Raw genomic sequence first — 24,271 nt, 5'->3', positions numbered from 1 at the left:
CAATGATTGGCCAAAATCCCAACCCAGCTGAAACTGATCGGACCACCGATTGCGTCCTGCCACACTAAGTTGTTGAATCTCCTGGGAAGGAATGAAAGGGCAGTATTGTAAATTGGAGATAGGTGGTGTCGCAGACCTCCTCCTCTGTTGAGAGATGGTTTTTCTAATTTCACATAGATGGCTTCTTTTACTCCTCTTTCAAACCATCTATCCTCTCTGTCCAAGATGTGAACATTGTTATCCTCAAAGGAGTGAGTTTTCTCCTTCAGGTGTAGGTAGACGGCAGAATCTAGGCCTGAGGAGTTGGGCCTCCTGTGCTGATACATGCGCTTGTGTAGTGGTTGTTTTGTCTCCCCAATGTAGAGGTCTTTGCATCCCTCATTGCATTGGACAGCATACACCAGATTGCTTTTTTGAGTGTGTGGTGTTCTGTCTTTGGGATGTACCAGTCTCTGTCTGAGTGTGTTGCTGGGTTTGAAATACACATGAACTGATGAAGCCTCTTGGATAAGAGGTGAAACGTCTTCAAAGACAAATAACCAAGTCCAGTTGCATTCGATTGAATTTCCTTGAGATTTGCATTTAACCCATCACTGATTGAAACACACACACACAACATGCAGTGAAACACACAGGACCAGTGGGCTGCATCAAGCGCCCAGGGCACATCAGCATCAAGGGCACATCAGCAGGCTAAGGGGGTGGGGACATCATCACTCCATCTGGAACATCCTTTCTTCTGCTCAGCGTTCGAACATTTTGGCATTGGAGTTAAATTGAGGGAATTAGTTTGTGGACTTCTCCGAGTCTCCAAGCGCTGAGTTGTGGGTATCCCCTAAGGATGCCCCATTTCACTGTACTTGTTTGTTCTAGCTATAAAAATATTGGCAAATCTAAAAAACTAACAATATTTAATTGATGTATTTAACAAATAATCAGCCAACTAACAGTTTTCCTCTGAGATAAAGAAATTTCTACAGTTATTGAAAGAGAGGATTAGAAAAGTTTGTAAAGCTTCAGGATTCAAATTTAAATGTGATTGTTTGCCATTCATGAAACCCCTCCTAAAGAAATTTGTGATATTCCTATGAAATCATAAATCAAATACCTAGGAATATCTTTATTTATTTATTTTATATTTTAAAGGGACCAAAAACAAAGCCAGTTTTTTAAGTGTGGAAAATAAAAACAATGCAAATCCAAATGAACTTCATGGCTCCAAAGAGACCTATCAATATTTGGCTGAATTTAACTAACATGGAATGTTTATTGATCACTGAGCCTACTCCAGTGCCATTCCAAACAAACTGATCAAATCTAGTAACCAAATTAATCTAAATTTCATTTGGAGAAACAGACCACATCAAATGAAAAAAAAAGCAGTAGGGTTAAAGACAAAGGATGATGGACTCCAAGTGACCAAGTGCCTTAATGGTACCTTAAAAACTGCCTTACATCCTGGATCAAACAGTAACTCTTTGTTATTGCATTCACAATTCTCTCTTTGAAAGAGTTATTAGTTCAGAATTTCTTTTAAGGATGGACTTTGAAAATAAAATAAAGGCAATGATTAACCCAAAGAGATTCTGGAATCAGTGTCATGAACATATGGAATTAATGCTAATCATTTAGATGCAGGAAATCAGCACCACAGTAGAGATTATCCTGAAATTGCGGTGAGTGTGAAAAATAAAACATCACAATCAGTCATTTGGCATCTTTGAGTTGATTGTACTACATATTCTCTCTAGCATCATTCTTGTCAATAAAATTCATACCCAGATGCTGTAGCCAATTAGCAGACGGCTCAAAATCATAATACCTGATTCTAGGCAGGCCGCAGTTTAACCTTACTCATTCCACACTCAAGATCAAGTGCCATTCGATTTTGCAAAGCTACCATTTTAATTTCCTGCATTTCTTTCTTTTCACCTAGTGCAGCTTGTGCAGAGGCATTGAGGTGGGTTTCCAGGATCTTAGTTAATGATTCAAGTTCTTTTTGGTTAGTATACACACTGTACAGCAGCAGCTTGAGCAGGGATGCGCAGACTTTCCTCTCCCCGAACACTTCCTCCAGCTCTTCTGGGTGGACTCCAAAGCGTTCCCATGCCAGCCTAGTGACACAGTCCCTCCAGTGTGTCCTGAGTCTTCCTCAGGGCCTCCTCCTGGTGGGACATGACCAAAACACCTCCCCAGGGAGGCATCCAGGAGGCATCTGAAACAGATGCCTGACCCACCTCAACTGGCTCCTCTGAATGTGGAGAGTAGAATGTGGCTCTACTCCGAGCTCCTCCCAGGTTGACAGAGCTCCTCACCCTATCTCTAAGGGAGTGCCCCGCCACTCTGCAGAAGCAGCTTCGCACTCGGCTGCAAACCTCCCGAGTGCATGCTGAAGGTTCTGGCTTAAAGAAGCCTACAGGACAACATCGTCTGCAAAAAAGCAAAGATGAACTCATGTGGTTCCCAAACCGGACACCCACCAGCCCCTGGCTGCACCTAGAAATCCTGTCCATGAAAATGATGAACAGGACCGGTGACAAAAGGCAGCCATGCCAGAGGCCAACATGCACTGGGAACAGGTCTGACTTATCGCTGGCAATGTGAACCAAACTCCTGCTCCGGGAGTACAGAGACCGCACGAACCTTAGCAAAGAGCCCCGGACCCCATAATCCTGGAGCACCTCCTGCAGAATTTCGCGGGGAACATGGTGGAATGCCTTCTCCAAGTCTACAAAACACATCCACTCCCGGTGCTCTGCCACTGAGGAGCTTCCTAACTACCTCAGTGACTTGAGCATGGGTGATGAATGGATCAGCCTCTGTGTCCCCAGCCTCTGCTTTCATGACGGACGTCGCGTCAGCAAGATTGAGGATTGAGTATTCTTTCCATTGTCTGACAATGTCACCAGTCAAAGTCAGCAGCTCTCCACTTCCACTGTAAAAAGTATTGGTACTCCAACACATGGTGGCTAAGCTGGGGGGGCTAAAAGCAAGCCCACACCAGCTTGCCACATCACACCATGGGCAACTCCAGAATAGAAGAGAGTCCAGCCTCTCAGGGAGTTGGGTTCCAGAGCCCAGGGTGTGCGTGGAAGTGAGCCCGACTATCTCTAGCCAGTACCACTCAACTTCCCGCACTAGCTCAGCCCCCCCCAGTGAGGTGACATTCCATGTTCACATAGCCAGTGTTTTTGTCCAGGGCTTGGGTCGCCGGAGCCCCCGCCCATAGCTGTCGCCCCAAACCATTGCACAAGCCCCAGAAGGCTAAATGCTTTGGTTAAATATTGATCATTTATTGTCTCTGCAACATATCAAGCAATGCCAGCATATTTTGTATAAGTGGGATTCATGGGGTTGGTGTGTAACAGTGACAACATTAAGCTTCTCACCAATTTTGTCAGGCCCAGGATAATCTTCTATCCCCTCGCTGTCATGAATCCTGCAAATCGCCTACTTCAAGAGCCCCCATAATAGGACAGGGAGGAACAATACCCTCATTACTGCATGCAAGGCTGCACTTCCTCGCTTTCGGGGCAAATCTGCATCGTGTGGAGTGGACCCATTGTGGTTTCCCTTCAACTCTGAGCCGCATTCGTGGTCAGCAGCACCTGATATGGGCCTTTCCATCTAGGAGACAGAGACACCTTTTCCAGACACTTATTACAGAATCCCCCTGTTCGAAGTGGTGGATTGGTAGATCTGAAGGTTCAGTCACCTGCAAATGATACTTTCTCACAATTTCAGTTAGTTTTTTCACATAATCAATCAAATACTAGTCCATTCAAAGTAGAGTGGTTTTGTGTGGTGTCAAACCTTTCAAACTTACACCTGTAGACATGGGTGCTCCCATCAGGACCTCATGAGGACCGAGTCCTGTTGTGGCATTTGGAGAGCTTTGGATGGAGTATAGCACAAAAGGCAGCACATCTGGCCATTTTAGGCCGGTAGCAATTGTTGCTTTTGTCAACATCTCTTTGATGGTTGCATTCATCTGTTCAACCTGGTCTGAACTTTGTGGGTTACAACATGTAGCACATGTAGCAGAACAATAGAGAGGCCTACATGCCCCCCCAGAAGCCTGAACCTGAGTGATTGACCGTTAGAGGACCTTGTTGTAGTATTCCCACCAGCTGTGCAGAAAAACAACAACTTTTGTATGCACACAAGATTTATTTCTGAGATTTTAACTAATTTGTTAAAATCTGTTAGTGAGTATATCAAGATATGGGACAAATTATCTGGCGCGGTGCGATGCCAGGGGGGGCGCGTGTGACCCTGGGGAACATGCTTTTTTTTTTGCCGTACTAGAATAAAGTGTAATTGCACATTCACTACAGTAGTTGGCAGTGGCGCTCTCATTGTCAGAGTGTGCGCAGGGAGTATTAGCTCTATGGTTTTTTTTGCACCGAGCAGGCGATATGAAGTGCAGTCAACGAACCCTTAAGAGACAACATGAAGAAATTTTTAACAGGGATGAAAAGAAAGGCGGAGAGAGACGAAGATAATGAGACAAAAGTAACTCACCCGAAAGCTAAGACGAGGAAATATGACAAAGCATATGTAGCGCTTGGCTTCACTGTGACTACAGTGGGAGACGAGGAAAGACCGGTGTGTTTACTGTGTCTAAAAATGCTGTCAGCGGACAGCATGAAGCCAAATAAATTAAGGTGCCACTTGAAGACATTACATCCCAATCATGCTGATAAGCCGCTGGAGTTTTTTCAGCGAAAACGTGCCGAATATTACCAACAATCATCCCGCTTTGTGAATGCTACTTCAGTAAACCAGCGAGCACTGTTAGTATCATATTATTACATATTATTACATAGTATTATTACTATTATTTATAGTCACGGCGGAGAGTGGGTGGTGGGGTGGGGGGGCGCAAATTGTTTTCTTCTTGCTGGGTGGGGGGGCGCAACAGAAAATAATTGAGAAGCACTGGTTTAATAAGATAAGATAGTCCTTCATTTGACCCATGAGGTGTACTTTGGGATAATAACAAAATAAGATCACTCTAAAATGTTAAGTTTTATCAATGTCACAGATGTCACAAGTTTTGAGGGTGCGTGCAAATGATATGCTGGCTGCGGCAAAGTTCACCAGAGCTGTTGCCTGTGTATTTAGTGATCATTTCACCACCATAGGCTGCCTCCAATGTTGTTTCAGAGAATCTGGCAGTACATCCAATGGGCCTCACAACTGCAGACTGATGTGAAGACATCTTCATACAGATCCTTCATTGCATTGCTAATGTCAACGCAGTGAACAGAGTGCTCCGTGGTAGTAAAGGAGTGATGATTTGGACAGGCGCAAGCTATGGTCAATCACCACAGATGCATTTTACTGGTGGCAATTTGAGCGCACAGAGGATACCGCGACGAGATCCTGAGGCTCATTTGGTTGCGTCATTCCTGCTGCCATCACCTCATATCGCAACATGATAATGCAATGCCCCATCTGTACAGAATTCCTGGAACATGAAAACACCCCAATTCTTGCAGAGTCACCAGACATGACATTGAGCATGTTTGGAATTTCTGTCCTGATGTGCAATCAATAATCAATTTATTTCACTTGGACTTCACTTGGCCAAAAACTAAGGTGATATCCATGTATTGCTCATAATAAGAACAGTGTAAGACCTAAATCTAATTTCTGATTAATGTTTAAATATAATGTATTGACTTTAAAGTTTAAGAGCTTACTTACAAATCCGCATTTTTCCTGTGGCATTATGGTCTTATTTGTAGCAACAGTAATATTTTTTTGCTCTCCATCATAATGACCTGTTCTTGACCAAAGAAGGCAGCACGCATTTTGTGTGGAAAAAGGGTCAAATTATGCACCAAATGCCCTTTTTAAGTAAAAGCTCACAGACCTCATTAAAGAAACCTTTGAGTCACAAAAAAATGAATGACCACTGTCAAGATACTCAATATTTCTGATTAAGATTTTAGGTTTTGTAGAGCCAGGTAATGCAAAGAAAGCCTGGCTATGTCATGACTTCATGACGTATCCCCTAGGACAGCAGCACGAGACTGAATTTGTAAGTTCTCCTTTGCTTTGATCAAGCTTTTCTTAAACGGGTCATATCTTCAAGGATGTCAAGATTGTATAGATATTTTTGCAGTCCCATAGAAACTAACCATCAACCAGGTAAGATGCTTCAATTCAGTTGTTTAAAATGCACAAATATGACACAAGCCACTGTTCAGCATTGCAAATTACACAGATGTCTCATTCAGCATTTGAACAAATATCAAAATAGCTGATTTTATTTATACTGTATTAAAGTTATAAACATATCAGGCAGTGGTTAAACACATTACCATACAGACATGGGAATTAATCAATCTCTCTAAGCCAATTACAGTACAATGATGATAATTTCTCTCACCACTCCTCAGCCTTCTTGTTGCAGAAACATAAAACTATAAAACAATCTGTGGTTTTTCAACAAACCTAGGCTGACCAAACCATTGTTTGGATGTCATGTAATTACAACTTGCCCTGCATCAGGGCTTCAGTGTGATCATCAGTCACATCAGTGACATCTGAATTTCATTTGCAGCTTTCAGAACTAGTTAGAACTTCAAATTCAAGACTGTTAAGTCATTTCAAAATAGCCACACCATTATGATTTCATCACTTATATTAAAGTCTTTCTACACACCGAGAACAAAGTTCACTTACATGGAGAGTAGTATGGTAGAAAAGCAGATTCTATAACCCACTGCAGAATCAATGTGGTACAGTATTTCCTTCAGTAAAGAAATTCTCTTCAACCATCACAGCGATGTTGTTTAAACTGTGCAACTGGGACACAATAAATAGATATTAGTTTAACAACAACACAAATAATAATTACATAAATAAATAAATAAAATAAAATTACCAGCCATCCAAGACCACTGGAGCAAGAGATCAACCACAGAGGTCTTGTGTTCCTCAAAAAGTCTTAAAGGAGTTTGAAAAACCTTTTTGATAGCTGTGTCCAATCAGCTGTTAGTCAAACCAACTTAATATAATGACTGGGCGGATGTATGAGGGTATGAATATGGGTGGGGTTCAACTTCTCTCTCAAGTTCTCTTTTTCATTCTTCACATAATTATTTCTGTTGCTCTGAATATGAAACAAGTACAACACCATGAATGCCTTTGAGGAGAGACCATCTATATAATTCATTATATTAACATTGTAAAGACAAGTTAGTTTCGTTCACCTGTTTTCAAGTGTGGCCATTTCAAACAGGTATTAACACTATTCTATTCTTCAATGACTTTGAAGCTCATAGAGGTTTAACACTGTGAGATAATCTCTTGGCATTGCCATATTCATGAACTAATCTAAAAACAGCAGTGCAGATAAATTACAGAAAACCTTCACACTTGCTTCTCCAGTACTGTTTCTGTACTGTTTAACATCTGTTACTACAACTGCTACTATCCTGCACAAAACATTTTCAACTCTATTTTGTTCAAAAGTATCTTAAAAGGCAGAACGAGCAGAATTGATTTGACTCTTCTAAAACAGAGTAACATCTTTTCCAGGACCACAGGATATGTCTTCTGACATGGCTGTTGTTATATAAATAAGAAGCTACTCACTACATGAGTTGCCAGCTGAATCATATTACTCACTGCATTAATTTTGCCAATGCAAGGCTATTACCTATTTGCTTAATCAAATCCAGGTGGACATTTTGGTGCCAGGAAGTGTATTTTGCTGTGTAAGGAACATTTCTTGGTGTTAACCTATGAGCAGTGGGTGTGCAGCCCGCAGTCAATCTGGTGAACATGGTCTGCAACCACAAAATCCCAAATCCTACTTGTTCTAAACAAAAAACAATTTTGACAGTTACTTTCTAAAATGTTGATATATATATATATCAATAGATATCTATCTAAAGATATATATAAAAAGATGTCCCTAAATTTTATACATAATGCATATTTTTCTAGTGATGGTCACTCTTCTTGTGTTTAAGCTTGCAGTGAATTATCACCATCACTGAAACATGCTCTTCCTTTAACAACTGCAAACATGAAGCAAAATGAGTTTAGCCAGTTATTCACAGGAATAAAAAATATGCCAAACAAAAATGGGCCCAGAAAGCAAGGCACATTGCCAATAGCTGTTTTGAAAGATAGAATTTTCAGTTTTAACTTAGTGCTGTCTCTAAAGTTGTGAACTTCTAAGATTCCCTAACAAACAGGCCACGATCTCCCTGCTGCAAATAATTTGCAACCCCATCAACGCTGCTTTAATTTCTTAAAGAATCAATACATCTGCTGATATTCTTTGGTCTGAGTGGGTGTTCCTCTGAGTAAGGCTCTCTCCCCTCTTCAACAGCATTTCAGCTTGTATAGACTGCATCAGTCACTCAACTCCAGCTGATGTCATATTGTGTCCAGCCCTCTGGTGGAGCCAAGAACACCCTTCGACCTCGGTACAGGAAACTGACAACACCCCTGTAACCTGTGCGAGGAACCCCAGATTTCAAGTCATCCATCACCCCCAGATTTCGAGCTAAGACTTTAAAACTGTCCCGACTAGAGTATTGCACCCTGTACGGTCCAGGGCCTCTTAAGCTGCCCCCTTGTTGCAGGTCCTCAATCTTCACCAGTGAGGCACTGTAAACCTCTTTGTTAAACTTTTCATCATACTTCTCTTTAAGCAAATGAGACAAATCCTGTTCGGTAAAAGGCACAAATTCAGTATTTAGCTTAATATAGCGAAGGTACTGGTCAAAGAATTGACCTAAACTGACACCTTTCCGGCCAAAGGTGATAGTGCGGGAGATTTCTGGCCGAATGCAGGAACGCCCCTTGCGTTGCTCCGGTTGACGCATCCAGTCATCCCAGAAGGCTGAGGGCCATTTCAGTTCCAGTTCCTCCCACATCTCCTTGAGAAGCATCCAACCCAGCCCAGGGAAGAAATCTGTTCTGTAGAGAAGCTCGGCTTTGGATGGATCCACCAAGGCGTCTCTGCCATTATCGTTCCAGGCAGAAACACACCACAGGGTGGGATCAGAGCGCAAGATTGGGTAGAGGGCTGTGAAATACTCAAAGAAGTCTGGTGCCACCTAATGAAGTGAGATGCACAGGAGTGACATGCTTCAGAAAGACAGGTCAAATTGATCCAAAGAATCATTCAAAGATTTGATCACAGAAGTCAATTCTACAGCAAAGAGGAGTACAGCACTAACTATAAAACTATTTAATTTGTCTCTGCTTAACACAGAAACAGAAATTACTACAGTAATATGACCTAAATGTCTCAGTGCAGGGGAACTGGTAGACAACCTGGCAACTGCCTTAAGTCCATACATTCACTGCGATATAAAGAAGGACAAAATAGCCTATAGATTTATTCTGATCAATAAATCCACAATGGCTATTGGTCTCCTCCTGAGCACAGACTGATCATATAGTCTATCATGCTATAGTGTTTGGGTAGCAGAGAAATATCTAGCTGGATTTTGATGTTTCCAAAGACAAAAATGAGCGTATTCTGATATGTGCCTTGATACTGATTGTATGATAAGGAAATGAAACAGCAAAAAATGTCTGTGTTGATAGGGACCTTCTCAAGTGTACCCCATAAACTGCATTGCTTGCTGAGGACTTGTTTTGTTCTTGTTATTTCTTTTATTTCTTCTTAGGATTTTTTACTGCTAAAAGTGTCAAAGATTATTACAAAGATTTTAAAAATTGCAACTGTGGATTAAAAAAATGTTTAACATGCCTTATTCTGTTTTATGCTATATGTTTTATGCTATATTATTAATGGTATAATTAATAATGTTATAATCATGTAGAACTAGTTGTTTGTCTCAGGACTGCACACTGAGGGAGATAGAGGTATCATGCATAGTAGGAGAAGGACACCATATCTCAAGTCACTCTGACCGACAGGAGAAGACACTGATACACCACCCCTCCCCTCTCGCTTGAGTGTAAAGGTGTTGAGACTAGCAACCGGTGTTATCTTAAAGTATATATAATGATGTACTTCCTTGAGTGCTTTAGATCCCACTTGGCGTTTGGCTGAAGCAGACTTGTGTTCTGAGGTGGGATCTCCAAAGATCTTTGTTTCTAAAATAAATAACTCTGTTTTAAGGCTATTTCACAACTCTGTTTTAACTCTCTCACATCAACCTACTCGGGGAAGCAAGTGGGCTTCAACACAACTTTTTTTTCAAACTCCTATTTTAACACTCATTGGACTCCATTGGGCCAATTCTCCCCATCCTTTGTCAGAACTATCTGAGGACTTCACAGCTACAGCAATCAAAACAATGTTAGGAAGGCAGAGTTGCAGATCTACACGCCTCTCTGCACTTTCTCTAGAGACCACCATATTTAGAGAGGAAAAAAAAAAGAAATATATACGTTTAAACATGAGATCCCTGTGTGATGCCCACAGTGTGTGTGGCCACATTCAAATGTAATTTTGTTTAGACTTTTAATTTGGGAATTTTATTAGGACAACTATTTTGTTTTGAGCGCCCATGGATAATTTTCCTTTCTTGGTAAAACTCCAAAAGTGCACTACAGTAATATACTGTGAATTTCTCCTGGTGCTGTCAGTAGGAAGCAGAGTGGTACTTTACTTCTGCCATGGTCATTTGTTGTGAACAGGCTATCGTCAACTTCCTCATTTTTCTGGGTGAAGCAGCACTGAAGAGAAGCAACTGTGCCCGCCTCATTCTTTCTCCTGTTTTACATAAAAGGTTTCAAATGTAATAAACACTTTTGATTGTTAGCATGTCCAAGCCTTTAGCTTGTATGTCTTTATTGAATTGACAGCCATCAATGGCTGTTTGCTTTATCTGTACTTGCCCTCTGAGTGAGGATAAACAGGGGGATTGTTTGAGAACCCAAACATTTTATATATTTTCATCCAATATTTGTGAACCAAATGTAAACACAAACATTTTAATGGCTGAATGAGCATTTATTTTGAGGCATTATACTGACTGAATTTTAAAAGAGAAAGCAGAATGCAAATGGACTGAATGTTTTGGTTTAAAGGAAGGGAATGAGTAGCCAAAGCACTTTATTTGTATTATGATGTGCCTTTATGCAGTTAAATAAATTCTACTGGACGAAGGTGCACTAAACAGAATCAACTGTGCCTGCCTCATTGTTTCTCCTGTTTTTACAGGATCCTTATTTGCATATGGGTACTCATTCTGAAGCCTGTAACATCTGTCCAAAGCTAGTAAATATATCATACACATTTATCTTTCAGAAACCTGGCTCTGTCATAAACAATAAGATAAATGAATAAATGAATATGTTAAATGAATCCGTCCTATTAATAATCACATTCCTTGAGACAGTGGCCAAGGAGGTGGAGTTGCAGGCATTTTCAACTCAAGCCTATTAATCAATGTAGAAGTTACACTCAATTGTAACTCATCTGAAAACCTTATTCTTAGCCCAACCAATCCAAATCGGAAAACAGTACAGAAATGTTATTGGTTATAATTTAATGTTCCATACTAACTCATTTTATCTTAATTTTCAGAACTCCTAGTCCTCAAAACAGATAAAATTATTGTAGATGATTTTAATATTCATGCACACACGGAGGTGATTAAACTGGCATTTACTGTAGTAATCCCTCCCCACTCAGCACAAGCTGACAAAATTAAGAACAACCCCAGGTCACCAGGGTATGATTTATTACAACAAATCTAAATTTCTAGACATTTTCCATTCTAAACTGAAACATCCATATGTTTTTTCTTGACAACTTTGCTTGTTTTGTCCCACATCCCAGTGCAACTGCTGTGTTCACATGAGCCCAAACAAATTAGGCTTTTTGGGGAAAACTGCTGGGGCCTGTTTCATGAAGCAGGTTCAACAAACTCTGAGTATGAATGTTAACTCTGAGCTGACAAACCCTGAAATGAAAAACTGTTTCCTGTTTCAACAAAGCTGATTCGCATTAGTTTTGTCGACTCTGAGTATGTTGACTCAAGAGCGTGCACCACGACTATAAAAAAACCATCATCAATGGAGACGCGATTCCCTGATTCACCACGGAAGCCGGAGGGGAAAGAATGCCCTCAACATATTTTTCACCACTGGAGCTGGAAATCTTGATGGAGGCGTACGGTGAATATGAGCATATATTCCGGAAAAAAAACTAACACGACAGCAGTGGCAAAAGATAGAGAAAACGCATGGGAAAAAAAAAAAATCACTGCTCAAGTTTTGTGTTTAATCACTCATACAATATTGCATGTAAAAAATAGTATTGGCCCTCTGTTCATGTAGGTGCAAACCTGGGGGTGAAAAACAGGTGAAATATAATGGGTGAAATACAAAAATATAATTCAATCAGGTGAGGCGGAAACATAACATGCCTGGTGTATCTCACTTTGCTAACATTTGACATGTTAAACTACACTGCTCAAAAAAATAAAGGGAACACTTAAACAACACAATGTAACTCCAAGCCAATCACACTTCTGTGAAATTAAACTGTCCACTAAGGAAGCAACACTGATTGACAATCAATTTCACATGCTGTTGTGCAAATGGAACAGGCAAAAGGTGGTAATTATAGGAAACTAGCAAGACACCTCCAATAAAGGAGTGGTTCTGCACCACAGACCACTTCTCAGTTCCTATGCTTTCTGGCTGATGTTTTGGTCACTTTTGAATGCTGGCAGTGCTTTCACTCTAGTGGTAGTATGTGACAGAGTCTACAACCCACACAAGTGGCTCAGGTAGTGCAGCTCATCCAGGATGGCACATCAATGCGAGCTGTGGCAAGAAGGTTTGCTGTGTCTGGCAGTGTGGTGTCCAGAGCATGGAGGCGCTACCAAGAGACAGGCCAGTACATCAGGAGACGTGGAGGAGGCCGCAGGAGGGCAACAACACAGCAACAGGACTGCTACCTCCGCCTTTGTGCAAGGAGGAACAGGAGCACTGCCAGAGCCCTGCAAAATGACCTCCAGCAGGCCACAAATGTGCATGTGTCTGCTCAAACGGTCAGAAACAGACTCCATGAGGGTGGTATGAGGGCCCGACGTCCACAGGTGGGGGTTGTGCTTACAGCCCAACACCGTGCAGGACGTTTGGCATTTGCCAGAGAACACCAAGATTGGCAAATTCGCCACTGGCGCCCTGTGTTCTTCACAGATGAAAGCAGGTTCACACTGAGCACGTGACCGACGTGACAGAGTCTGGAGACACCGTGGAAAATGTTCTGCTGCCTTGCAACATCCTCCGGCATGACCGGTTTGGCAGTGGGTCAGTAATGGTGTGGGGAGGCATTTCCTGACTGCCATTAGGTACCGAGACGAGATCCTCAGACCCCTTGTGAGACCTATGCTGGTGCGGTTGGCCCTGGGTTCCTCCTAATGCAAGACAATGCTCGACCTCATGTGGCTGGAGTGTGTCAGCAGTTCTTGCAAGACGAAGGCATTGATGCTATGGACTGGCCCGCCCGTTCCCCAGACCTGAATCCAATTGAGCACATCTGGGACATCATGTCTCGCTCTATCCACCAACGCCACTTGCGCCACAGACTGTCCAGGAGTTGGCGGATGCTTTGGTCCAGGTCTGGTAGGAGAGCCCTCAGGAGACCATCCGCCACCTCATTAAATCGGTGGAGGACCTGCACCACCACCTCTAACAGAGGCAAAGGAGATGGCCCTTAGCCAAACTACTGGAAGGCCAGTGGCCGAGGGAATCCCAGGGGGCAGCTCATCTAAGCCAGTCACTGCCCAGGACACAAGTGCCTTCATAACATGTAAGAAGACCACACCTCTATAATGTTTTTTATGAAGTCTCTTTTAGAGACAGGATGTTTGTTCTTGAATCCAATAGACTCTGAGGGAAGTCTCCTCCTACTGGAGCCTCATGTAGCCCAACTCCAGCCTGTTGTAAGTAACTCAACTCACCAAAACTCATAACCAATAGCAGTATGAAGTTCACAGAAGAAAATGTTTGTCTTCAAAGGATAATGAAGATGAAGATGCTGTGTCTGCTGTCCCAGAAAGGCCTACAGAGGTATCATATTAGATCAGCTTTACATGTACATGTGACATTCTCGTATGGATTTATATTGACATGGAAGGTGACACTGTTGTTCTTTTTTAACATGGCGTAACTTGACAGCATGAAGAGGGTCCATCAAATTCTGCAGTACAACAGCGTTTGATTCTGTGCAATTGTACACGTAGAACAATATGACTTAACATCATTCTTATGGATTTCCAGTTACCAGTCAAGGAGTTATACAGAATCCATCTCCTTACAGATTGAAAAAACAGATAAGGAAATGGTGTACTTGGACCGCCAGATCCAAAAGGCAGATCTGGAACTTGAGATACTATCTAATTTATTGTTGGAACAACATGAAAATCTAACAGAAAAATGTTCTCTTTGTCTCTCTCTGTCTGTAGAATATAAGGAAGACAAAATAATATGAATGTGTGACAGTGTGGTCGTGCTTTTATTGATTTAACCTGGAAAATGGTTATTGCATATGAGATCTCTGATTGCTCTTCCATCCTGGTTTTCTGGGAAGTGGATGGGATCCTCCTCAAGGTCTTCTATTTGTAGGGCAGGGTGTTGCTCTCCTCTAATAGTTGCAATATTATGGAGAATAATACATGGCACAATTATGTCACAGGCTCTCTCAGGGGTTACTCTGAGATGACGTAAGCACCGGAAATGGGCTTTCAACAGGCCTATAGACATCTCTACCCTGGCTCTTGTCCTGCAGTGTGCCACATTGAAGTGCTGCTGGGAGCCTGGTTGAGGGTCTGGGTAAGGAGTTATGAGAGTCGGTTGGCAGGGGTAACCCCTGTCACCCAGAAGTCTTCAATCTCTCCTGCAAGTAAAGTCACATTTATTTAGTACTGATATTTTTCACAGACAAACAAGACGAAGATCTTTACGGAGACAAGCAGCCACCAGTGCAATGTTTCAGGCCACTTTCCACTGTCCAGTCTGTTGCTCACAGTAGACTCTCGATATATACAGGAGTCATGCACAGACCCAGGCCACTTGGCTTCCACATTTGTAATTATGTGAGCTGCACCACAAATGATCTTAACAGTACAGAAAATGAGACAGATTAGTTGAAATGTTTGTGCTCTTACATTTAAAGAGAGAAGTCAATGTATGTACCTGTACATTAATGCTGTGGAAGGACTTCCTATTGACATAATCTCCTTCATTTTCTGAAGGAGCAGTGATAGGGATGTGAGTGCCATCAATGCAGCCAATCACATTTGGAAATCCTAAAAGACATTCAAATTTTTCCTCCCAAAGGTCACAGCAACATGTTATTAACAGAAAAGTTATTTATTTGAAATTATTTACCCGCAATCCCATGGAACTCTTCTCTGATGGCTCTCACAGGCTTGTGCCCAGGAAAAACAACTTAATTTATGTGCTCTGCATCTCCAGTGTTGTATAAAACACTCCAGTTTGCAAAAACGTAGAGCAATGCAAAGTATCTGTTCAGTGGTGTGTGTACGGCCATGGTAGGTGATGTGAGTGATGAGAGGACGGATGAGGTTGTGAATGTATTGCAGTGACTGTAATGAAAAACGATAACGGTCGAGAGAGTATGAAAGATTATCCAGATGTGTTCGGAAAATCCTTGCCCGACGCAATCACATTTCTCTGCGAATAAGTAGTGCTTCTTCGTCTACAGGGTCCTCCAGAAACGGACATGCCATTTTTATACAAAATTTGTAGGTTCGACGGAGACTCAGTGAATAAGGAAACGGTTCAGGTTTATGTTCTGTAAAGGGGAGGAGTCAGAGACAAACTCAGGGTTTCTGGAATAAAACCCGCTCCCGACCAGGTTATGTTCACAGACTAAGTTACAGCAGTAACAGTCTCTGAACATGAGTTACCTTGCTTTATGAAATGGGCTTAACTTACCCCGATCTCGGGGTTAACTTACCTCCCTTATTGAAACACTTAACTCAGGGTTTTGTTGATTTCAGGCTTATCATACTCAGAGTTTCCACATAACATGCTTCATGAAACAGGCCTCTAGTTTCATAACAACTGCTCCAAAACAGCCAGCTGTTAAAATTCCCTTAAGTTTTACCAATGTAATTTAGTTCAATACCATGTCTAAACATAACGGAGGGTTTCCACTAACTGTAGCCCCTCCTCAATCGATCATTTTGTTGATGATGCTGCAAGCTCACTGAGAGTGACACCCCACTCCCCCACTCAGAATAAGTTGACAAAAATAAGAACAACCTCAGGTCACCAGAGTACAACTAATTACAACAAATCTAAAGTTCTAGACATTTTCTATTCTAAAATGAAACATGCATATGTCCTACAGAGTTGAAACCAGCAAGTACACTGAAAGGACGAGACTGTCCTTTCTTGACAACCTGCTTGTTTTGTCCCACATCCAGAATGGGAAAGGGGGGTGCATCTTTGATTATTTTAACGCTGTACCTTTTACTTATATGTTTACTTTTTTGTTACTGAAATGAGATGTGAGATGTACATTTAGTGGACCTGCTAACAAATCATAAGATCTTTTTACAGAGATTCTGCAGTACTGCAGGACAGTAGACCAGTCACTGTAGTTTTTGTTTTTACACTACACTGTATATGTACACTGACACCCTTTTTGCATTCTGTCCATTGAGGGTGGGGCCTCCAGGAAGGAGAAAAATTTATTGGTCATTGACCAGGGGAAGGGTATTTGGTCTACAATGTTCAGGTAGGTGGTGTGTGTCAAAGAACATCCACATGACTACCACAACCCAGGGTTTCCCCACATAACACTGCAACTTTATCAACTTGAGCTCAAGTTCAATAAATCTTTCAGTGTAAGACATGCATGCATACTGACATCACATAGAAGATAGTAATTTTCTCAGCTACACTTGAGACTCCTGAAACTCCACTGTCAACATCCTGTTGTGCTGCATCATTTATCAGTGCCTGTAAAAACCACTCAACACATTATGCAGATCTCTTATCAGTAACTACTTTCAGACTACCCAAAAACAGCCTTCTGGAGAAAAGTGGTGCTGTGACAGTGCTACAAGAATTATATATATATAGATATCTATATCTATATATATATATATCTATATATATATATATCTATAGATATATATATATTATTTATTTTTTTAAATCAAGCTATCACCAGTGATAATGCCTACTGTAATGTGTGGTAATATAGTGAATAAGGCAGAAGTTCAACAGCACTCACCTCCAGGTCATCCTCCACAATGACCACAGTAGACTGGGAGAATGTGTTGAAGACTTGGTTGAGTGCCCAGCGGTAATGTCGAGCAATTTTGTAGTAGCCCTGGAACTTTCTGTGTTCTGGCCGAACTTTAATGTCTGACAGGTCTGGCTGGCTTATGTGTGTCACTTGATTTCCATATGAGCTAATCACACGGGCTGTCTCGGCGTGGCCACAATCCTGACTAACAATGATTGGATACAGTTCCGGAGAAGGGCGGTACTGCATCAGTCGGTCAAGGCTCCGTTTCACCGTCACTCTGTCACAGGCAATAACTAGAATGGGAATGACAATTTGTGGGCTGCCAACAGAAGTCAAAAGTTTATTATTCTTACCAATTTCATCCTGTATTCCAGTGGCATGGTTTTGTTCTAACTTTGAGTCTTGGGCAACTGTATAAACAGGCTTCTGTGTATGTTCTAGTTCAGTTTGGTCCCAGTCTTCCACACTGTCTTTGAGGGGAAGTGGACGTTTCCGTGGCTGTTGGACAACCTCTTCTTTGAAATCTTTTACAACATCCGTTTCTCTTTTTCCAAGGTCTTTCTGCCGAGACCACATTGCTCTATGACTTTCGATCTGCTTCAATAGCTTCTTTTGGGTCTCAAGCTGAAGTTCTACCTCCTCTGCAAGTTGGATCACCTGCCCGGCAAGATTGACCCGACCACTCTTCCTTCTGCCCATGCCCCACTCCTCCTTTCCTCCTGGTTCGGCTCCACCAACTTCTCCAAGACGACCGACTGGAGGGCGACCCCAAAGATAAAGTAGAAGCAAAGCATTCCAGGCGACAAACAGGAAAGCACCACATAGTATAAGAGAACCTTTCTTGCGAACCATGCCGAATGACACTATGAGGTGATGGAAAAGCTGTAGGTGGAAACAAGTGACTGAGAATCCCACAAATCAATGTACCAGATGAGCAGGAATTTGATATCCGGTCACAACGTAATTATTTCAAATTTGAAAGTCATTCTGTCTTCTGGTCAAAAGCAAGAGTATCCAGTTAAAATTGAGTTTAGATGATCCAACTGTGAAATGCACGCATTTCATAAAAGCTCCTAGACATGAGACTTTCAGAAGTTCAGCAATGGAATATTCCAAAAGTGTAGATAAAAGAAAAAGAAAGGAAAATTTTGGGGTTGAGGGAAAATAGCTCCTTGGCTGTTATCCTTTAGCCATTATCCTGAAAACAGAGCAAGAAAACAAATTATCAGGAGTACTAATGCTGAGTAGCTATCCTAACTTGGCCACACTACAGCATTAGAGAATTCCTTTCCCATTGTACATTGGCTGTTTTTAGTGCATAAAAAGGCTACTATAGATGTTCAGTTTCACAAAGTAAGTAGTAAAAAAGAGCAATACCTTTCCATATGGCATCAAAACCTAGGTATCATATCAACACTAGTATCAGATATAAGCTTCCCACATAAGATGGTGTAACTGGAGGAGATGAGTGTCCACATCACAGTTGTGACTGCTAAATACTGTATCAGGACTAGTATGGCCTCCAAACTATTTGTGATGTCATTAATACCACATAGATGGAACGAGGAAATTCACAGAGGCCAAAAATTCACACTTTCATCAAAGAATGTGAAAACAGCCTTACAGAGCCAGACTTGGCACATACATCATTTTACACAGTGAACACAGAACAAGCAGCTTCATAGGCACAAGAAGGAAAACACAGTTTTGACTGGAGGATCACTTTTAAGTGATTTATTCTTGATGTCTTTTGCCAAACAAACATGCCAAGCTTTCTGTGCTTGTTGCTTTATAAACTCCTACTATACACTGAATATGTTTGGCTGATGGACTGTTGCTTGAGACAAAACAAAATCTCAGAATCCCTTAAGGCTACAAACTATTGTGTGTTCCTGTACCTGAACAGGAATGCAGTTTTCCATGCAAAAAAGTTTTGAATGATACAGGGAGTAAGTTATCAAAATCATATTACATTATTGTAATAGATATTACAATATGAGTCATGGTGTTAATATATATGGTAACGGTAATTTTTGCATTTGCTTTTTTATAATTTGTACAGCAATCCATCAAAAAGGCAAAGAAGGTTAAGGAATGTTAAATTTGGATGAGATGATCGGAGACATTACTGCTAAACTGTAAGCTGAACAGAGAGCTGAGGAGATCTGTGGCTTTGCACTAAAATCTGATGAGGCAAATTAAAAAATTCTAACTACTCTTTCAATGGCAGCAGATACTGTTTACCATGATCTGACACCATTAAAGAAACAACAGGTTATGAACTGACTCACTGACTGGCCTGGCTTTTGTAGCATCAGGACAGCATTATATCAACATTCACTGTTTAATGGTTGTGTATTGGGGAAGAGACACTCTGAAAATACTACATGCCACTAAAATAATTTTAGTGATTTTGTAATTTGGCTGTAGTGATGCTTACAATCTGCCCTCTATTTATTGGTTTTGCTTTTCAAGTCAAAGTCCAACTTTCCATGAACAGACAGACTAAAATACAAATGTTGAAATGAAACAAAGTGATCTCCAAAACTACTACTGTGAACCAATGGAGGGATGAAACAAGGCAGAAGATGAAAAAGGTCACACTGAATTCTCTACAGGAGTTCCTCCTAAACCAATTAGTGCTGATAAATATAGGCAGGCCTGTGATAATCTTTTAAGGAAGTCTAACTACAAGGAACAAATGTTGGGATTAGTAATGCAGTGTAATGAAGGCTGTGCCTCACTGCTTTGATAGGACAAACTCAGCTCTGTGAGGTATAACATGTCAGCCAGAACTGTTTTTTCTCTGTAATACCATCACCTTGTTGTCTACAAATATTACCTTTATCCATAATACGTTTGAATAGAACTAAGAGTCATGTGCTTGGTTGTTGCTGGGGTTAGAGATTTTGTGCCCATTGTGAACATATTCCAATCCAACCTAAATCAAACACACTACAGTCTACAACAGGACTGGCTTTTCCACAGTTCTATGTCTAAATTAAAAATGAGAATTTTTAAGATGATGGAAAAAAAAAAGCAAAAACTGGTTTAAAATGCTTTTCAAAGGTTTATAAGCAATGTCATGACATTAAAAAAAGAAATCAAATTATACAGACATAATCAGGGAAATATATAGCATATTAGCAGCTAGCCTTAAACTCCAGTCTTCAAACCATTTTTCAAAGTAATCACAAGATTTTGCCACATTTTTTTATTTTTTTTCAAATTAAGCTGTAGACTATCATATACTTTCCATTAATCAATTAATTATTTAATAAAACATCATAAAATTGTGAATGTCCATAACAAGATCTCAGAGATCAAAGTTACCACGCAGTCTAAAACCCAGTTTTCAATTACATAAAAAGAAACTTTTAGCAAGAAGTTTGATGACTTTAACAATTAGTTGATAATTGAAGTTGCTGGTGATTCATTTTGAGATTTAACAATTATTTAATCAATCATTTTAGCATTCATTTCTACCAGAACCATGAATCTTTTTTTTTTTTTTCTTCAGAAGTAATAACAATGAATCGATTAAAGCAGCAAAATAAAAATACAGGGAAAGACTGTGGCACGAGTAGTTTAAATTCTTGAGGTGAGCACTGAAATGCAAAGGACAAGCAATAAGAAAGTCAGAAGCCCTATGAAGAAAGCAGTTCTTAACAGGTGTGAAATTGACCTTACCTGAACATGGAGCAGCCTACAGATCTTCGAATGTCCCCCTGTCAGCTTTGCAGCCCAAAGGAGATGATGGTGAACAGGGAGGGAGGGAACTGTTGCTCTTCTTACTGTACCAACTGAAACTCTATTTCTATTTCGGACAACGTGGAACTGACTGACTGGTAGGGTCATCACACAGTATACCATCCAGCTAATGGTTCACATGACTACACAGTGGAAAGGCAATGAGCACTGGAAGGCAGTCGACGCCTCTCAGTTTACTCACACAAAACAGTAATAATACTGAACTGATGTGAGCGTCCGCATTACTACGTTGAGATGAATCACAGCTGCTACACTTCAGATACTTCTTTGAAGATAGTAAGCTAGCTGACAACACTCTAGTTACGTTGATATACGCTACACGAAGGCTGTGTAATGCAGCAGGGAAACAGCATCGTACAATGATTTCTAAGCATTAGTGACATGACGACCCTCGTTACCACGAGCAAACTGACTTGCTGTTAGCTAGCTGTCGAAGACCAAGCAGATGCATTGCATGTTTTTTTTTTCATTCATCGGCCGTCCTTACCGAAGACATGGTTGTAGCAGCAGCGGGAGCCAATCACACTCACCTCTCATGCCGCTCTGTACGACTTGACAAGGTTTGCATGTAGAAAGGAGATGTGGCTCACATCAAGCTGCGGCACTGACTGACCAGCAAGCCAGCAAGCTAGCTAGCTAGCTAGCCAGCTAGCCAACGTTTGCTCTTTGAATCAACGTGTTACCTCCTTCGGTGTCACATTAACAGCACATCTTTGTGTTGGTACACAGTGGATACAGTAATGACTACACCTCCACCTATGGTTTCCATCATTCCCTGGACTCTACTTTTTTATCCAGCACCCAGTATCTTCTAATATTAAGTGTCTAGAGTGTCTGCTCTGTTACAAATATTACACTACCACTGAGAAGTCGTTTCCTCTGTCCTTGTTCAGATTCTTACACTACCACATGGTCCTTCGGATGTATGACGACCGTGAGGGTTTAAAGGATCACTCCACTGATTTAGTATTGAGACTTGTTTGACATTAGAATAAGATTGTTTTAAAAAAGTAGCAGAGATTGCGATATCCTGACTTTTATTGCCTTTACCCATGCATAATGAAAATCAACTTTCCTTACAACATCAGACCCTTTGTGCGTCAAATGTATTCTAATATTATATACCCACATTTATGAAATAATAGACCTCTACCAGTGCAATTAGTCTGACCCTATTTTAATATACAAGGAGAGTACTTGTTATAGGACGTGAAATGTTATCTCTTTGACTTGGACCAGATGATGAAAGATGATGAAAGTGACATGTTTTGTCATTGGAGGGAACTCACTCCAACGAAATTTGTGCTCTGCATTTAACCCACCCAAGTGACGTGCACACACACACACACAGCAAACCCGGGGCAGTGGGCGACCGCGTGCAGCGCCCGGGGAGCAGTGGGGGTTAGGTACCTTGCTCAAGGGTACCTCAGCCATGGACACCGGTATGGGGAATCGAACCAGCGATCCACCGGTTACGGGTCCGACACCCTAACCGCTGATCCACGACTGCCTGTCATGTTCATTACATAATTGAGGAGTTGAAGATTATGTTCCCACTTTTAGTTTCTTATTTTTAATTTTTAGCTATGTACAAGATCACATTATATATATATCACTTATCTTGAATCTTACCAACATTAATGGATTTGGTGTCATGCTTTCTGTAGTCCAGTATCCAACATAACATATAATCCCCACTTTAGTGATCAAAAGTTTTCCACATAATTGGTTGGTCCCTGATTTCTCCAGGTATCAACTTTCTGACACCCCCACTGGTAAATATCTTTAATCTAGTTAAGAAGAAATAAGAAACAATCAATCAAATGTTAATAGAAAGTCTTTGTTGTGATCTCTTAAAAGGCCAAAGGACACAAATACAAGCTGATCAGGAGCAATGCACTGCCATCTGTGCATGAACAAAACTTATTCATGCCCTGGTGAGTGGATTATTATACAGTGCAGTATTGCATCATAGTCACACAATGTTAAGCTCTCCAGCAGCACAGTGGTTAGCAATGGCATGTCACAGCAAAAAAGTTCTATTCAAACCCACCAAGGCCATGTGAAGCTTGTCCTGTGTCTGCCCTCTGAGTGCTCCAGCTCCCTTGCACAGTTCAAAGACATGCAGATGAGGTTAAAGTTTAAGTGATATTAGATTAATGTGAGTGTGAGTGGTTGTTTGTCTCTCTATGTCAGCCCTGTGATGAACTGGTGAACTGATCAGGAAATCTCCTGCATTTCATCCAATGTCAACTGGGAATGGGTCTAGCCCAGCAACCATGCAAAGGGATAGATAATGGACAGATGCCCATTGCAAAGCTTCTTGACTGTAGTTATTCTGTTGTTTGAGTCACTTGCAGGACCCTCAGCTGATCTTCAATGGTCTTCAGTTCCTGCTTCAAGGCTGACATCTGAACACAGGATGAGCAATAACGTTATATTCACATTTTTAAAAATATAAATCACATCAACATTTTCCATAGGGTTGTCTAACTGGATAGTAACTACTGATAAAACATGTACAACATGTACAAAACTATAATATAATGGATACTACAAAAAAATTAAATGATAATTTGAATCATAATTTATATAATAAAGTTAAAGATAAAGATAATAAATAATAATACAAACATTCATTTTAATAACTCTAGTAAAAAAGGAATGAATACATAAATGAAACAAAGGAAAATAAAATAAATTGAATATATAATAATAGATTTTTATTGGAATACTATAGACTTTTGAAAACAATTTTGAAATAAGAATTGTTATGATGAAATAAAAGTGAAGTCCTATAGATGAATCACACAATTGTTTCGTCACCACAATGAATGCAGCATTTCTATAACTGGAATAATAATAAGTTATTGATCTGTAGGAGACAATGTAATAGATTCATGAAAACAGACAATTAGATCTGTGTTGGAACACTATGTAAGTTGCAGTTTTGTTTAATTGCAAATACTTTACAATATTTGACTCTGAATGGCGGTAAAAGCCATTTGCTTTGGTGGTGGGTTTAAATAAAATGCAAAAGAGGGGCCAGAAAAACAGAAGAAAACTGAAAACATTGTATTAAACATTTTGATACAAATGCTCTTATGTAAAATAAAACCTATTATGGTGAACAAAGAAGAACTATATCTCACTATATTGTAGGTCACATCATTACAGAAAACACATTTTAAGACTAAGATTTAAGACAAAATATTTATAAATTGGCAAATAGTGGATGTATCACAG

General features: G+C 40.6%; 2 protein-coding genes across 5 annotated transcripts in view; both read right to left on the bottom strand.

The window, feature by feature from the left end:
• Window positions 1–5,833: 5,833 nt before the first annotated feature.
• On the bottom strand, window positions 5,834–22,310 carry mgat1b (alpha-1,3-mannosyl-glycoprotein 2-beta-N-acetylglucosaminyltransferase b). Of its 2 annotated transcripts, XM_046418047.1 has the most exons (4): window positions 21,556–22,310; window positions 20,945–21,147; window positions 17,237–18,452; window positions 5,834–9,089 (listed from the first exon to the last, which is right to left on the bottom strand). In XM_046418047.1, the coding sequence occupies exons 3-4, from the start codon at window positions 18,104–18,106 to the stop codon at window positions 8,388–8,390; spliced, it is 1,572 nt and encodes a 523-aa protein (XP_046274003.1). In that variant the 5' UTR covers window positions 18,107–18,452; window positions 20,945–21,147; window positions 21,556–22,310; the 3' UTR covers window positions 5,834–8,387. The 2 variants fall into 2 exon arrangements, with proteins under 2 accessions (XP_046274003.1, XP_046274002.1); XM_046418046.1 differs by having other exon boundaries at window positions 20,945–22,310.
• Window positions 22,311–22,844: 534 nt separating this feature from the next.
• Window positions 22,845–24,271, bottom strand: part of vars2 (valyl-tRNA synthetase 2, mitochondrial) — a 48,020-nt gene continuing 46,593 nt past the window's right edge. For all 3 annotated transcript variants that reach the window (XM_046417071.1, XM_046417069.1, XM_046417070.1), the window contains exon 30: window positions 22,845–23,436. In XM_046417071.1, coding sequence (XP_046273027.1) covers window positions 23,359–23,436 — 78 coding nt within the window. In that variant the 3' untranslated portion in view covers window positions 22,845–23,358. The remainder of the gene's footprint in view (window positions 23,437–24,271) is intronic.

Source organism: Scatophagus argus, chromosome 17 (assembly GCF_020382885.2).
Source record: "Scatophagus argus isolate fScaArg1 chromosome 17, fScaArg1.pri, whole genome shotgun sequence".
Lineage (NCBI taxonomy): Eukaryota > Metazoa > Chordata > Actinopteri > Scatophagidae > Scatophagus > Scatophagus argus.
The sequence above is the reverse complement of the archived record's forward strand: the minus strand, read 5'-3'. Positions and strand labels throughout refer to the sequence as shown.